The 15,489-nt window shown below is 40.3% G+C and overlaps 1 protein-coding gene and 1 long non-coding RNA gene across 2 annotated transcripts in view; both read left to right on the forward strand.

The window, feature by feature from the left end:
* Positions 1-312: 312 nt before the first annotated feature.
* LOC102210016 (uncharacterized) lies at positions 313-5,066 on the forward strand. The gene is made up of 4 exons (XR_001290318.1): positions 313-608; positions 1,832-1,915; positions 2,992-3,107; positions 4,051-5,066. It is a non-coding gene; the product is annotated as an uncharacterized LOC102210016 (long non-coding RNA).
* A 1,834-nt stretch (positions 5,067-6,900) lies between these two features.
* sgpp1b (sphingosine-1-phosphate phosphatase 1b) overlaps positions 6,901-15,489 on the forward strand; it is a 24,988-nt gene continuing 16,399 nt past the window's right edge. The window contains exon 1 of the mRNA XM_005728583.1: positions 6,901-8,090. Within this exon, the coding sequence (XP_005728640.1) occupies positions 7,254-8,090 (837 nt within the window). The 5' untranslated portion in view covers positions 6,901-7,253. The remainder of the gene's footprint in view (positions 8,091-15,489) is intronic.

Below are 15,489 nucleotides of genomic sequence, written 5' to 3' on the forward strand. Positions count from 1 at the left end.
GATATATGGACCTGCAGCGGAGTTTAGGCCCAGACACGGCTAGTGACGTCAGACTGAACGATCGGATTACTCATTAACAACACACAAAATGCCAAACAAACCAAACGGACTTGGATTTAAAACTGTCCGTGTCTTTCTTCCCAGTGAAACCTTTAAAACTCGCCTCTGATCCACACTGCTTCATTTCTCCCAACACTTTCTCCATGCTCTGGTAAAAAAAAAAAAAAGCGCGAAAACCGTGCGTCGGCTGGACTGATGCTGGAACGTCATCACCGCGCTTACTCTGTTTCTTAGCAACAGAAAACATCTGCCTCCGCCAGGACCAATGAGGGCAGGCGCTGAGCGGAGTGTGTTGTCTCCTGTTGCTGTGAACGGGATATTTTAGGAGTCTGGAGAGCAGCGAGCGTCTCACCCCGACAGGAGCTCGAGCTCTGCGCACGTCCGCCCGTCTGTGTTTCTGTTTGAACCCACACAGGCTGCGACTGCAGGCGAGCTGGAGAAGCGCTAGATCGCTGTGAGTACGGTGGATGAGGCACCCAGGAAAGGATATCACGGTGGGCAGAGGAAAGGAGGCTTTAAAAACTGCTGCTCGACAAAATTTTTGAAAGGTAAGAACCCGTGGCTTAATTATAATTGATGTATTGGTGGGAAACAGCTGTTTCTTCCCTAAAGTGTCCATTAAAGTTGTTTATTTATTGAAATGTGTTTTTTTTGTTTTGTTTTGTTTGTTTTTTACTTCGGGTAGAAAGCAACTGAAATAAACGAGAAAGGTTAGTTCAAACAATGCATATGCTCTTCATTGAACAATAATAATATAAATATTTAAACTCTATGTGATGAAGGACTGGCATCTTGATTTAGGAGTGTTTTAGGGATGTAAGTAAATGCAGGGATCTTCACTATTATTACAGAAGCTGCTCTTTTATTCTCTTTTAATCCTAAATATACTCACATCTTCAAGTGCTGCTTTTGCTTCAGAAAGAAGACTAGTACCTGTGTCTGTCTGAGCTGCAAACTGTTGACTTCAGCTGGCAAAAGGTTTTTGATGCAAGTCATTAAAAAAAGAGCTTTTGTTATTTGCCAAATATTCTTCAGATTGTAAAACTCCTGACCTCCTACTACAACATATTCCGCTTTTAGCAAAATTATTTTCAGCAAAAGAAAAGACAGCAGGCAGAATGCGGACAAACACACTGACACACACTTCCCACGCAGCCTCCATCTCTCTTTCCCTCTGCTTATGCATCCATCACCATGCATTATTCTCGGGATGCAGTTGGACGATAGAAACTGCGTGAGTCACCACAGCAGCTTCAGGGGAGCCGGTGTGAATGTTGCAGAGCGAATGTTTCACAACGTAAAGCTTCCCACTCTGTGTTTATGATTGATTTATGGCATTTTAAATAACATCACCCACACATGCGCACGCATTCAACCCTTTTATCTCTCCTCCTCTCTTTTGATCTCTCTTAAATTCAAATGAGCGGATTTTGGAAGCAGCGTCTGTAGATACATTTCGCCAAAAATGCAGCATCGTGTAACAACATTAAAGGATTAGATCAGACATTGTACGTTGCACATACAGTGTGTGGGTGCTGTAGTGTGGGAACGTATACATCTGAAAGATGTTTTATTAATGCCCCAACATGAACTCATAGTTCATGTTGTGCAGGTTTATCACTTGTTAGATGCAAATGACAATGTATAGAACAAAAACTCCAGGTGAAGAATGCGAAAGATTAAATGTGATCAAACGTGAAGCTTCTTTGTTTGTGTGCTGATGTTTTGGTCCTTGCTGATACTCATTTGTCTGTGTGTGCATGTTTTCCAGCAGGAGTCTGAGGGCGATGTGGAGGATCAGATCAGCTCTGATTTAAACTGAGAGCTGAATCGGCCGTGGCCCAATCGGCAGCAGGTAATCAAACCTTCTGTCTCTTCCTGCAAACCAACATCTCTCAACCAGGAATTAAGAGTGATGTGACAGAAGTCTGCTCTCTTAATGTTTATAGCTCACACCTTTCCATAGATTACATTAACTGGACATGACCTCTAGTGGCCGTGTGCATCACAACCATTGACTGAATGCAGCAAAGGCAGAAAGGAAAGTTTTCAAATAATAAAAATACTGAAAATAAAATTGGTATTAATACATGGCAAAATAATACACGCTTATTTGTTTAAAATAATACATTCAAATCACGAAAAAAATCTAACACAAACTTAAAAATATAAAAACCAACTGAGTCAAATACCTAAAAAGAGAGAAAACATTACATAAAAATATGGACACATTAAATAAATTTAAAGAAATTCCACAAAGTGACCCAAACTAACTAAAGATGAAAATGACCAGAAGAAGAAAGGGACCAGTTGTTGCAGGTAGACAGAGAGACACATTAAATCAATAGAAAATGATACAAAACCAATAAAGCGGACACGGATAACTGTAAAGCACCACAGAGCACTGCCATATGCAGTGTTAGAGGATTGAAAAAGTAAAGAAATGACCTCAAAAACACATGAAAAAAGGAAATAAACCCTAAACTAACCAGAGATGGGATGAAATCTGACCATAGAGAGTGAGGAATGACCTGAAAAGGAGGCAAAATATGACAAACACGCGTGCATGATCTGCAAAACAACTGTGGGAGCAAAAAAAAACGTATCCACAATGACTCAATAACCAAAGCAAAGCTGTAGTTTCAGTCTTTAAGTCTGTCCTGAGAGGCTGAACTGTCTTGCAGTCTGTGCAAAAATGTACATATATTGGATTTTGGTGATATAGATAATTATCACCAGCTTTAATCCAAGAATACAGAGACCAACATTCACCTTATATCACATGGAAGCAGTTTTTGCTCTGGATAAGCACTCAAGTTAAAACCAGCCAGTGAAATCCCCTCAGTGTAACACAGAGGCTTCAGCACATTATGATTGTTGTGCTGTGGTGGCGGCAGAAAGCAGTGATCTCTGTGTGGTTGCCTCTAGCAGCTCCTTCCCCGTGAGAGAGACCAAACCATTCAACAACGTCGAAAGTTGCTTACTTCAAGAGGAAATATGCGGAGGAGGAGGATTTACACAGAGGCCTACGTGGATATTTTCAAAAAGTGCGTGTTCTTTTCTTCTTCTTTTGTTGTTTTCATGCCAGCGTGACTTGATTTTCTGTGCCTGAAAGACCTTAATACAACAGCTGAAACGTTTGGTGACTTCATAGCTGAACAGGCTCGCCAAACGTTTCTGGCTTATTGCTTCTTTTCTACTGCCTCTTCCTTCTTTTGTCTTCTTTCTTTGCTTCTGTGCATTCTCGACATTCACAATTCTCTCCATCACTTTAACGGTTTCACTCTTTATTAGCTGGCCTTCATCACATCCTTCAACTTTATTCTGGCATCCTATACAGTCTCCACTGTTTCTCTGCTTTGAATACCTAAAGTGTTTGTAATTAAACATTACAAAAGTATTTAAGGATGGTGCTCAAAATGTGCGTTCTCCCATTGCCTCCTGGAAAAAGCTATTTAGAAACTTTGTGGGCAACAGCAATCAGAAGCATTTTTAGGAAGACTATCAAAGATTTGTTTAACAGAAATGTTCCATTTTTGAAATCTTCTCATTTAAGTTTGCTTGCTTTACAATTTTAAAGCACAACTGCAGTTTAATCACAAAAGGTGGACAAACTAAGCAAACTGGATGGAAACCCTTTTTCTACATGTCTACATAGATAATTGATTGTGTGTATTAGAGAGGTAAACTCAAACAATTTTACATAAAAAATACAATGGGATTAAATGAAGGCAGGAGAGGGAAAATATCTCCAGCTAACTTTATTTTAAATAGGTCAGTTATAAAATACATTATGTTACAAAGGTAAAGTTTGCTGTTTAAAACCACATTCAACCCCCTTTTTAATGTACGCTAAAATACCTTCAGTAATAATAATTAAAAAACATATTTTTTCTGATGTTTTTTGAAAATTCTCAGTATAAATTGTCAAAATAAAAAAAAATGTAAAGACACAATCTGATCTGCTGCCTTCACGTTTGCCACTTGCAGCACTTGATACTGCAGGAGGACCGGAGCTGCATCCTGAGGCTGTCCCTGGAGAAACTAAGGTTCCTGGAAGATCCCGAGGCCTACCTGAGGCGCTCCGTCCTCATCAACAACCTGCTGAGAAAAATCCACCATGAGGAGGAGGAGCTGGAGGCTGAGGAGGAGGAAGAAGAAGATGAAGTAGATGAAGAGGAAGAAGAGGAGGGAGTTATCGGGGATAGGGGGCAGCGGAGGCTGATGTACCCAGACAGGAAGAGAGTGAAGGTGCTGGTGACAGACTGCTGCTCCCCGGGCTTTGGCCTGGAGGAGCTGCAGCACTACCGGCTGGTGCCGTGTTACCCGTCAGCTGGTTGCCTGTACAGCCTGGGTACCTGCCCGGGCCTCACCCCAAACCACCAGGTCCTCCTGTACAACCTGGATGACAATGGCTGACTCTCTGCTCCTCACCGCCAGGCCTCTTTTCAAAGCTGGGAACTGCAGCGTCGGTTCATGTCACAGGCATGTGGACTCGCACTGTTTGCTCCAACCAGCAGGAGGAAAGCTGCTGCTGCTGCTGCTGTTTTTCTCCCTGTTCGCTAAAAATGCTTTGAGGGGAATGTGTCGCAGGCTCTGTTTCGTGCATCAGCAGGACGTCGCCTCTTCTCGTCACCTTGCTGAGAAGCAGTGGTGGATTCAAGAATCTGAGAGACCATTTTCTTCTTCTGCCTCAGGAGTGTTGATATTAAACTCTGCAGCAGCATTACTGCTATTTACTGTTTGTGCAAATGTAAGAGACTTTAAGCAGGCAGCATTTTTTTTAAATTCTTTGCAGCTGTAGTATTATTGATTTTTATTGTTACTGTTGCTCATGTAAACTGTGAGCGCATTCAGGGATTTACAGACTTCTGGCTACTTTTGATGCACCTTGGCTTGCGTGGAGAATATTTGCTGATTTGCTTCTGTTATCTTTTTATGCTACTGTGTGATTTATGAAATATTCTGTGTAACATTCCCTGGATCGTGTGAATTCTAATGCTATGAAGAACTCAAGGCACTCATTCCCCCGGGTGCGTTTACTGCCTGTGGGAAGACTGTTTTCTCTCTGTGGTCGATGTCCCGTGATTATGTTTTCATTTTGCAGCACTTTGCTGCCCTCTGCTGGTGGAAAAAAATGATCTCAAAGCATTTATTAGTAGTCTGTGTTCAAATAAGAAAACAGAGGAATGCTTACTTTAAACCTCATTCTGATTTAGCATTAATAGATGTTATATACAGATTATAACCCACTATAGATGTAAAGAGATTTATCAACGATTATAACATCTGCTGAAACATACAATATAGCAAACATTTAACATGTTTTCAAATGAGTTATAACTGTTGGCAAACACTATTATTACCATACCACCAACCTGTAGTCTGCATAGTCTAAATATCCCAGATTATACATATATGTATAATAAAGAGAGATAATGCTAGTGGCAGTAAATACCTAAATATAAAAGTTTTTTTTCTTTTGCTATGTAAAAAGGAGGAAATATTTTTTTGTCAGTTCTATGAAGTCAAAATACTTTTTTTCTGATACCAAATATTGCTTTTGTGAATGCATTTCAGCCTCGTGGTGTTTTAATGCTGGATTTCAGAGACCAGAAGGCCTTTAACTTGATGTTGCATTCCATTTTTTTCTTACTATGGTTCCAGCACCAGTAGTGTTTTCACAGAGGACCGAGGTTTGCTAAAGTGGTCAGAAAATAGGTTATTTAACACGGCACATTGGTGCTTTATAAAGCTGACTTACTTGCTGTATGACAACAGCGATTAATTATCCATCCTTCTGTGTCTTTTCGTGTGTTCAGTGTCTATCCAGGAGTTTTACTGATTTTTGCAATGTGCATCTTGATAACAATCACTTAAATGGAAAAATAAAGGAAAATAAGGTAAAACAACAATGACAAACTAAAGGCAACTATTAAAGAAAAGCTTGATATTTTAAATCAAGAATTTATATTTTGATGAATATGAATAGTCTGTATTTAAGAAACTATTTTGAAAAAGGGCCGTTAAACTTTTTTCATGTGATTGATTATCAAATAAAGTATGTAATGTGACATTTTTGTTTCATTTTTTAATTTTTCGACCTCTCTATCAACAAAGCGCGGTCACGTCACGCCATGACGTTTTTAGTTCCGTTGAATGTTGTGCGTGCGCGCCGGAACCACCGTTGCTTTCAAGTGCTCCTAACAAAGACAGACTTTACAACCTCACATCAGCAACCGTCACCTCTGCAGAGAGTTTGTAACAGAACATAATTACGTCATTTGATAAAGCACAACTTTTAAATATTATGGTCTGTAAACTAGAACTTTACACAATTTAATTTCAAGCATTTATGAACTGGATAGCAGTTACGTTTCTGCACCCACAAAGCAATGACTGAGTTATAAACGCATATTTCACTTTAAGATATTTTTTACATAATTATTAAATACACAAACTAAATATGATCCAGTATTTCTAGACTTTAAAAAGAAAAAAACATCTATTGTGATATATGTGTAGCCTCTGTTTGACTGATCGTGATCTCCTTTTCTTCTTGGCAGATTCCCAGCGCTTTGCTTTATTTAAAAATGCATTTTATTATAGCCACTGATATATCACACTTTTCAGTACACACGTGGCAATTTACACCCGGTAAACGGTCAAATTAAACGGTAAAATTCTAACTGCTCATTGTCAATCAACGTCCTGATTACTGCATCTAAGGCGATCTAAGCGGCTTCCTGTTACTTCAGTGGCTGTGCGACCTCGACTTTGGTCCTAAATCTCTGTACGTTCTGAAGTTGACTGGGGAAAGAATTGTGACATTTCATGCAGCACCTGAAGGCAACGGGGAAGGCGCGTTCCACGGACCTCTCGTGTATCTGACAGTTGCACATAGCGGAACGTTTATCGCATCCAGGCTCAGACAAACGGCAGGAGCCCTCCGGTTCTTTATATCCGATACGGTTCAACTGAAAACGGAATTTCTTATTTTAAAACGACTCAAGTTGTTGTCATATTTTTCTACCGTTTGCAAATGCTTCAAGGGTTCACCTTTGAGTGCCGCTCTGCCATAATGTACGGGTTAGCTCGCTAACGTTAGCCGGGAGCTAGCATCCACAGTTCGGAGAAAGTAACGGAGTACGCGTTTCTTCGGCTACTTCGGAGTCGTCAGAGGGAATTAAAACATGGAGAAAATGAAAGAGCTATGCCACTGCCTCCAGGATCCTCACCTTGTCGCCCGCTTTCAGAACATTTGCGGGGTACGGGGCACGTTTACGACCACCAGCAGCAGCAAGGTAGCGGACCGGGCTCACTCGCACAACAACGGCGCTTGTCATCATCGCGTCGCCGGAGAAAACTTGTCCAATGTAGGAGCTGGGGAAGGAGAGAAAATGCAAACGTCGTCAGCGAAGCTTCGGAGAAGGATTGCGGACTCTAACGTTGCTAATAATTGTAAAGATGAAGGTGAAACCCCGTCACAGAACGGGACAGCGGTGTCTGCGGCGACCGCCGGGGGAGAGAGGGTTGGTGTGGGCAGCAGCCTCGCGGGACCGGGCGTCCGCAGCGGGTCCGCGCAAGATTTATCCCGGGCAGCCAATTGTGAGGAGAGCCAGGTCGGAGGAGTCTTGGGTCCCCCAGGAAGCAGCAAGGTAAAGCCACTCCGCAAGAATTCTCTAACAGGCGACGGCGGGCAGGAGTTCCTGATCGACAACCGCTTCTTGTACTATCTCTTCACTTTCGGAACCGAGCTGGGAAACGAGACTTTCTACATCACTTTCTTCCCATTCATAACGTGGAACGTGGAAGCCTTCGTCAGCAGGCGACTGATCATGGTGTGGGTCTGGGTCATGTACCTGGGACAGTGTACCAAGGATGTGCTCGGCTGGTCCCGACCGGCCTCACCGCCTGTGGTCAAAGTGGAGGTGTTTTACAACTCCGAGTACAGCATGCCGTCCACGCACGCCATGTCCGGCACAGCCATCCCCTTCGCCCTGTACTTCATGACCTACGGCCGTTGGGAGGTAAAGTCCCTTTTCACACACACAAACTGGATGTCACACCGTTGGATATAAGAGAAGTTGTTTGGAGCCACTTCCTCTTAATTTCAGTGAAAAAGACGAAGGAAGTTGGCTTTGTCATATTTTATAATATTTTGACAGCATATTTTTCCTTATACACAAGTGAAATCGTTAGGGTTCATTTGAGAGCACAGGAAACGCAGGTGGAGTGACAGAAACTCTGCCACGTGGGTAAAATCGAATCTTCATCCCTCATTTAATGTACTCTGTTGCAACCGTGGAAACTGCACGCACACCAGCTGCAGACACGACTCTTTACAGGCGTAATATATCTAATATTTTATTAAAAGGAGTTTTGTGTCAAAAGAAGATGAAAAAACAATTTCATTTCTGTAGCTTTTGTTAAATTATACAACATATCTGCTTATTACTTGATTACCAACATTAAATTTTTTTAATTATATACATTCAAATTTTTTATATACTGTTTATTAATATATTTTTATTTGCACTACAGTGCAACAGCTTTACTCAAATCTAAACTATTATTAATTACTTGCTTTCCCTCCAGAAACTCCCAGTTCCTCCCACAGTCCAAACACATGCAGGCAGTGGGGTTGTATCTTTTGTCTCTCTGTGTTAGCCCTGTGACAAACTGCCAAACTATCCAGGGTGTACCCTGCCTGTTGCCTCAGCAGGGATCGGATAAACTTGGATAAGCAGAAGAAAATGGATTTATGTAGTATTTAAAGCAGCAAAGTGTTTCACAAACTAAGAATTTACAATGAAGACACTGGATCATATCATATTCTAAGTTGTGAGATCATGGCAAAATAGCAGAGCTTCAGATACTCCCGCTGGCATTTTGTTTTTTACCACATACGTACAAATACCGATGTGTATGTAATGAGCCCAAATTTGTGGATTTATTCCATTAGTTGGGTCCAAGTTTAGGAAATAGTGAAAATTGTCCACAGTTAAGTTTAACCTGCAAAACCAGCAATTCAGCTGAAACTGAGACGCAGCATGCTCATATTTTAGCAAATTGTCAATTATAAGATAGGCGTACCCTAAAGTATACAGCGCTTAGTTCCTTTTGACTCGAATGGGCACCATAATTGTCAAAATGGACATAATATTGTACTCCGTAAGAACTAAAACTAGCAGTGGAGCTCATAAACACATCAAGAATATGTTTACTAAAGGTCTAGATCGTGAGCGTTGAAAGCCATCTCCCCATAGATTTCTGTTCAATCAGATTTCTTTTTACTACCACAAAGCCCCCACCTGTCTAACACATTGAATGCATGTTGAAGGCACTTTGCCATTAGCTTCACTTTCTAGACCTGGGAGCTATGTCCTTATTTTATACATGTCTGTAATTTGATGTCAGACCTATGATCCTCCATGTAATCACCTGACCATGCACCCTTTTGCTATTCGCAACCCATTTGACCACGTGGCAGTCTTTTCTACAATGTCACTGAGACTTTGCCCTCGGAAGTCAGTCTTCTGAAGTGCCATCATTAACAATTAATGAGCTGTTGGGTCAGTGGATATAGTGACAGCAGCTGTGGGGTGACTATGGAAGCTGCATGAAGACAAAAGCTGACTCTTGACTGGGTAATTTACTGCATGAAATCATGCTTGCTATAGTTACAGCAAAGACTACAATTGACTGCCCTATGGAGGAGAACACTCCTAACACAGCTAAAAAGAAAGCCCAGAAAGCCCATTACCAGTTTTGATGACGTGATATTTGTTAATTTTCTCTGATATTACTCTGCTGGTTGGATAAAATAAGCAGCTAATGTTTTAGAATTGCCCATCTTGGATTTTGGGAAATTCTGTGACTGTTAATAGTCTTTTAACAATTCTGTGACTTTGGAATAATCGTTTTAATACTTAAATGATTATTGCAAAAGTGAGGAAGTTGGCAAAAGGTAACATGATAATGTAAGTCCCTTGTCAGCAGCATCAGTTATGCAGATCAGTAGTTACACAACTGATGATAATTAGCTGAAAGCCCATATTCAGCTTTCTGTTTTTTGGCATTGTTAAAATTTTAAAAACATTTTAAAATGCTCCAAAATCATTCGAATAACATTAATGCTGAAATTCTGTTTTAACAAGCCATTTCTGTTATTGTTTCCTTCATCTCCTCCTATTCAGCCTGGAGGAACAACACCACATTCTGTCCAGTCTGTAAAAAAACAAAACAAAACCTCAGTCTGTGAGTCCACTTCTGTTGTCTTACTGTGCATCCACACAGTGAGGAACATGCTCGACAAGCTGTGGGACGCTTGTTTGATTCATTTAAAAAAAAGGGAAAAGACACTCGACAAGATTTTAGCAGGCATTTTTGTTAGCGACAGAAACTTTTCTAATTTCTACTTTTTTAAACTTTTTTTTATGGTTCTCCGATAAATATGAAAAAGTGTAACCTGAAAGTCAAGTGCAATTACCACTGAGCAATTATCTAATGAGCCGATCAACAAAACAAGACTAAAGAATCCTTTGAACAGCTGATTAATCTCTGAATGATATATCTATAGCTGCTGCTGATTTTCTATAAGTATACTAGTTGTTGTTGTTCTCAAATGATTAACTATTAACATAGGACATAAAGGTGAAATGACAGGATGAAGTACATTTATCTGAAGTGGTTCTTGCTAAAGACATCTGCCTATTCCAGTGAACAGGATATGATAGGTTGATTTGCATAGCCTGCTTTTTGATTACCGAGAGCTGTTTTTTGCTGACAGTGGTTATCTACATGTTACAAAGATGAGCTCTTCTGTTTTATTAATATAAACAAAAAATACCAGTGTATATGAAAAACTCTCACCATTAGCTCTGCTGCACACTATATTTACCAAGGTGAAATGACAGCATGAAGTACATTTATCTGAAGTGGTTCTTGCTGATTGCAGGACTGCTTATCTACATTTAACTGCATGTCTAAGGCAGTATTGCTCAAGGGAACTGCTCTGCACGGACTCGTCACTAAATCCTACTCTGGCTGTGGTCAGTGAGGATTTTCTTTGTCATATGTGACGCTAAACTGAAAGTTTTGGTTTGGACTGTAGGTTAAAAAATCTGAAGATGTGACCTGAAAAACTTTTTGCTGACATTTTATAGATGAAATAATTGAGAAAATAATCAGCAGCCTAACTGATAATGAAAATAATCATTAACCACAAACCTTGGACAGTATATTCTGTGGTGTGGGTCATTTACAGAGAGAAATGTGAAGAGTTGTAAAGTGAAATAGGTGGGATTGGGATTGCTGTCTTTTGAGGTTGAAATCACAGCAGAGTTAGTACACTCAGCCTCTCTGTCTGAGCCGGAGCAGGAGAGCTGGCCCCTTGACCTTCCAGTGAACAACTGAGATAAGACTGATTTAGTGTCTGGGACTCTGCTTTTATCTTTACTGTCACTACAGCTCTCTTTGTGTTTGACAGCCTAAATTTGAAACGTGTAAGAAGTTTGAAAAACTTCTTTCACACTACACGCTCTGAACAAGCCAAACTCTATTCAGCACCAAACAATACAAACCGCTGACTCGCGTGTGTGCAACACCAGATAAGATGTTGACCTCTGTCTCACTTTTTGAATCAGATTCATGTATTTGTTTTCTCCTCAGTGTTCCCTTAACTGGGGGTTTAAAAGGCCGAACACTGAAATTTTCCAGGCTTGTAAATTTCTGAAAATTATGCAAGCTGGTTCTCAGTTGGTGTATGAAGAAGAATTTTTTCACACTAATGTTTGTGTTGTGTGTCTGGTGTGTGTTACAGAACGTCAAGTGAAGTCCAAAGCTGTCATCTTTTAGATGTTTTGACATCTGGTGGCACCAGCTGTCTGGCCATGTTAGTTTTGCTATTTTAGCCACAAAAAAATCTGGTTACATTTTCAGGCGCTTAATCACACAGCAAGAAAATCTAGCTTTATATAGACAGATCTTGTCATTTTCCAGCTAATCAGCTACTGTAATTTCCCCTGTTGTGTAGTGTGACTTGTGATTCATTAAGAGCATCGGCTTGTCTCTGACGTTTGGTGGTGTCATCACTTTACAGAAATCTGTTTAAAAAGGAAAAAGAAACTATGGAAAATAAGCCCCAAAGGTTTATAGCTTGTTTCTGCAATTCAGAGTTGTTGTTAATACCATTATCCCATGCATCCCTCCAGTTGTTCTTTGCTGCTAGCCTCTCTGTGAAGTTTCCTTCTGCTTCCCTGATCGACCGCAGCCATTCAGTCCTCCCATCCCGACACCCTCCTCCTGCTCAGACAGTAACTCGAGTCAGATGTCGGGCTATGGAAGATACTGTAGATTAAAGTTGAAGGAGTTGATGAAGAAATGGACAGAAGCAGTTTGAGAAGAGAAGAGAATGAGGTTGAGCCGAGGAAGAAGAGAAAAGATTAGCTAGTGAATGAGAGGAGATTAAGTAAAATTAGACTAGAGGGCACGAAACAGAGAAAGCCCTGAAGTGTTTAGAGACACGGAGAGGGGATTAATACAGTAAAGTGCAAGGAGGAGGATGACTGAAGGGTATATAGAAGGCTAAAGAGGGAAACAAAGTAGTTTGATGGTGGAATTTGTAATAGGCTATAATATTAGCCGTGGAAAAAGAGTGCTGCATATACTACAGAAGTTAGTGAATGGCTGTTAGCAAGTTTTGTGATGTTGTCCAGTTGATTCAGAACACAAACAACAGGCTTTGTGTGAGACTTCCGTCTTCAAGCAGGAACATAAGGTGGGAGCATTGCAGCTTTTCCTGCCAGCATGAATGAGTTTAACAGTATAGCATTTCCTAACTGCAGCTTGAGCTTTACAAGCTGTTTTGCACTTTTTGGAAAATGACAGGAAGTCTGGGAATAAACAAATCAAACAAGGAATGCTATTCACCAAATGAAATGAATAAACTGTATCAATGATCTTTTTGAAAATTATTATTTTTTTATAATAATGTTTTTATTATAAAATAATACATTTATTTATTTATTAAAAGTATTTATTATTTTATTATGATCACCAGGTTTGAACTATAATTGTTTAAACTTGGTGTAAGAATTGATACTGGGCTCACTGGCCACGTAAATATATTATGATATGATTGATAGTGCTGATTCATCGATTGTGGGGCCTTCTGTGTGGCACAAACGAAAACAAAACAGCACTACTCCTGATGAGAGGAAGAAGAAACGCATGAAGAGAAAGACTTGTAGGCTTTTTCAACTGGGACACATAACATAAACATATTTGTCCCTTGTTTTTTTCTACTACTTTCACTTACATCAATTCCTGATAGTTTCTGCAATCTCTCTCCAGTAGTTTTCTGACATTTGTGAGTCTTTATATTGATGCTGTCATTATGACTCCTTATAATGACACAATCCTTCTTATCAGTTGAAGCACTCTCGACTGTTCTCTAAACCCAAGCGGCGGTTGATGTCTGCAGATCACACCAGGCCATCTGGCACCAACAACTATGCCATTGTTCAAAATCACTTAAATCACCTTTCTTGTGTGTGAATGTGTGTGAATTCAATTCAATTCAATTCAATTTTATTTATATAGCGCCAAATCACAACAAAAGTCGCCTCAAGGCGCTTCATAGATACAGAGAAAAACCCAACAAACATATGACCCCCTATGAGAGCAAGCACTTTGGCAACAGTGGGAAGGAAAAACTCCCTCCAGCAGAACCAGGCTCAGGGAGGGGCGGGGTCATCTGCTGCGAATGGGTGGATGACTGGATATGTAAAGCGCTTTGGGGTCCTTAGGGACTAGTAAAGCGCTATATAAATACAGGCCATTTCTTCCCCCTTCTGATCAGGTTCAGCAGGTTGTCTTGACCATGTTTGTGTTCCTAGATGCAGTGAGTTGTAGAAATGTGATTGGCTAATTTGATTTTTGCATTTAAAAATCAGCTGAACAGGTGTGTGGAACAAAGTGTCTAGTGAGACTATAAATGTAAGTTGGAAGTCTTCAGGCTTTAGATGATGCTTAGTTGCCCAATGTAGTTGATTAAACTGTAATTATGTTGGTAAACAGCTGATAAATTGATGAAATATTCTTTTCTTTTACTCTGATGAGAACGCATAACTTTAAAATGCAGGAGGGCCTTTTCACTAGTTTTAGTGTTTTTTATGAAATGAATAATGGAGTAAAGGAGAGAATCATTTTATAGATGAAAGAGTTTATGATTTAGTGAATTGGAAGATTGACTGATAATAAAAGTGAGGAGTGCCTGTAACTGTTTCTTTGTTTATTACTGTTTAATGTAGTAGTATTTATTTATTGTCATTGTCAAGAACAATGAAATTGCGTTTGGGGCTTCCATACAACCCAAAAAAAAAAGAAAAAAAAGAAAATGTTTTCCCTATCAGTGAGTCTGTCCATTTTTTTATTGTTTATGCTTATACAAAGGTGTGGCCGAGCCTTTTCCAGCTTGTAGGTCTTTCTCTCCAATATTAACCTGAACCCTGCGCTTCGACATTGTCCATCTCTGAAATGTTATTTGGATCGTATTCAACCCAAAAGTGTGTTACCCAAAGGTATGGTTTTCAGAGTATCTAGCAACTACTTGAGTATAAGTGCCTTTACTGACTGACATCACCTCAGAAATGTGTCATGTAAATATGTTAAATAGATGCTCCTAAATCAGGTAATCAGTTGAGCGTGGACTATGTCTGATATGTCAGAAATGAAAAGGGAGCAACTAAAACAATAGTTTCTTTCAAAAGATTCCAAATCTCCTTTAACAGATCAGCAGCTCACATTGTTAAAGCCTTTGTTTTTCTGGTTGACACTTTGAACTGCAAATGTTTCAAGCTGCAGTTTCTAGCAACCACACTAAACACTATAAATCGTATTATCACTAATCAGGTCAGGGCTGTCCTACAGTGCGGTGTTATAGTTCAAACATGAGAATGTCATTCACAACTTTGGTTTGTGCATAGCCTCCACTCAGTTCAGTTTACATCTTGGCACTTGTCATGGTCGCTGTGTGGCAGGCAGGATGAGGACCCAAAATGCAAACTCACGGACTCAGGGGATAAACTCAAAATGCAGCTTTATTGCTGACAGGTGACAAACGAAAGCAGTGATACCAAAGCAATACAAAACTAAACTACACTGGGAAAAGCTAATTGTAACATATACCAGAAGACACGGGGAGAACCACACACAGCATGAGGGAGAACGCGACGCCGAACAGAGGGAGACGCAGACAGAAATACACAGAGGGTTAACGAGGAAAGTGGGAACAGACGGGGAACACAGCTGACACAGATAACCATAACGAGACAGGGCGGGGTGAACATAACACTGACGGGAGACGGGCAGAGTCAAACAGGAAGTACAGAGGTTCAGACAGGAGGAGAGAGAGCACGGGGAAAA

The sequence above is a fragment of the Pundamilia nyererei genome, unplaced genomic scaffold (genome assembly GCF_000239375.1).
Source record: "Pundamilia nyererei isolate P.nyererei 1_Seehausen unplaced genomic scaffold, PunNye1.0 scaffold00029, whole genome shotgun sequence".
NCBI classification, from domain to species: Eukaryota; Metazoa; Chordata; class Actinopteri; order Cichliformes; family Cichlidae; genus Pundamilia; species Pundamilia nyererei.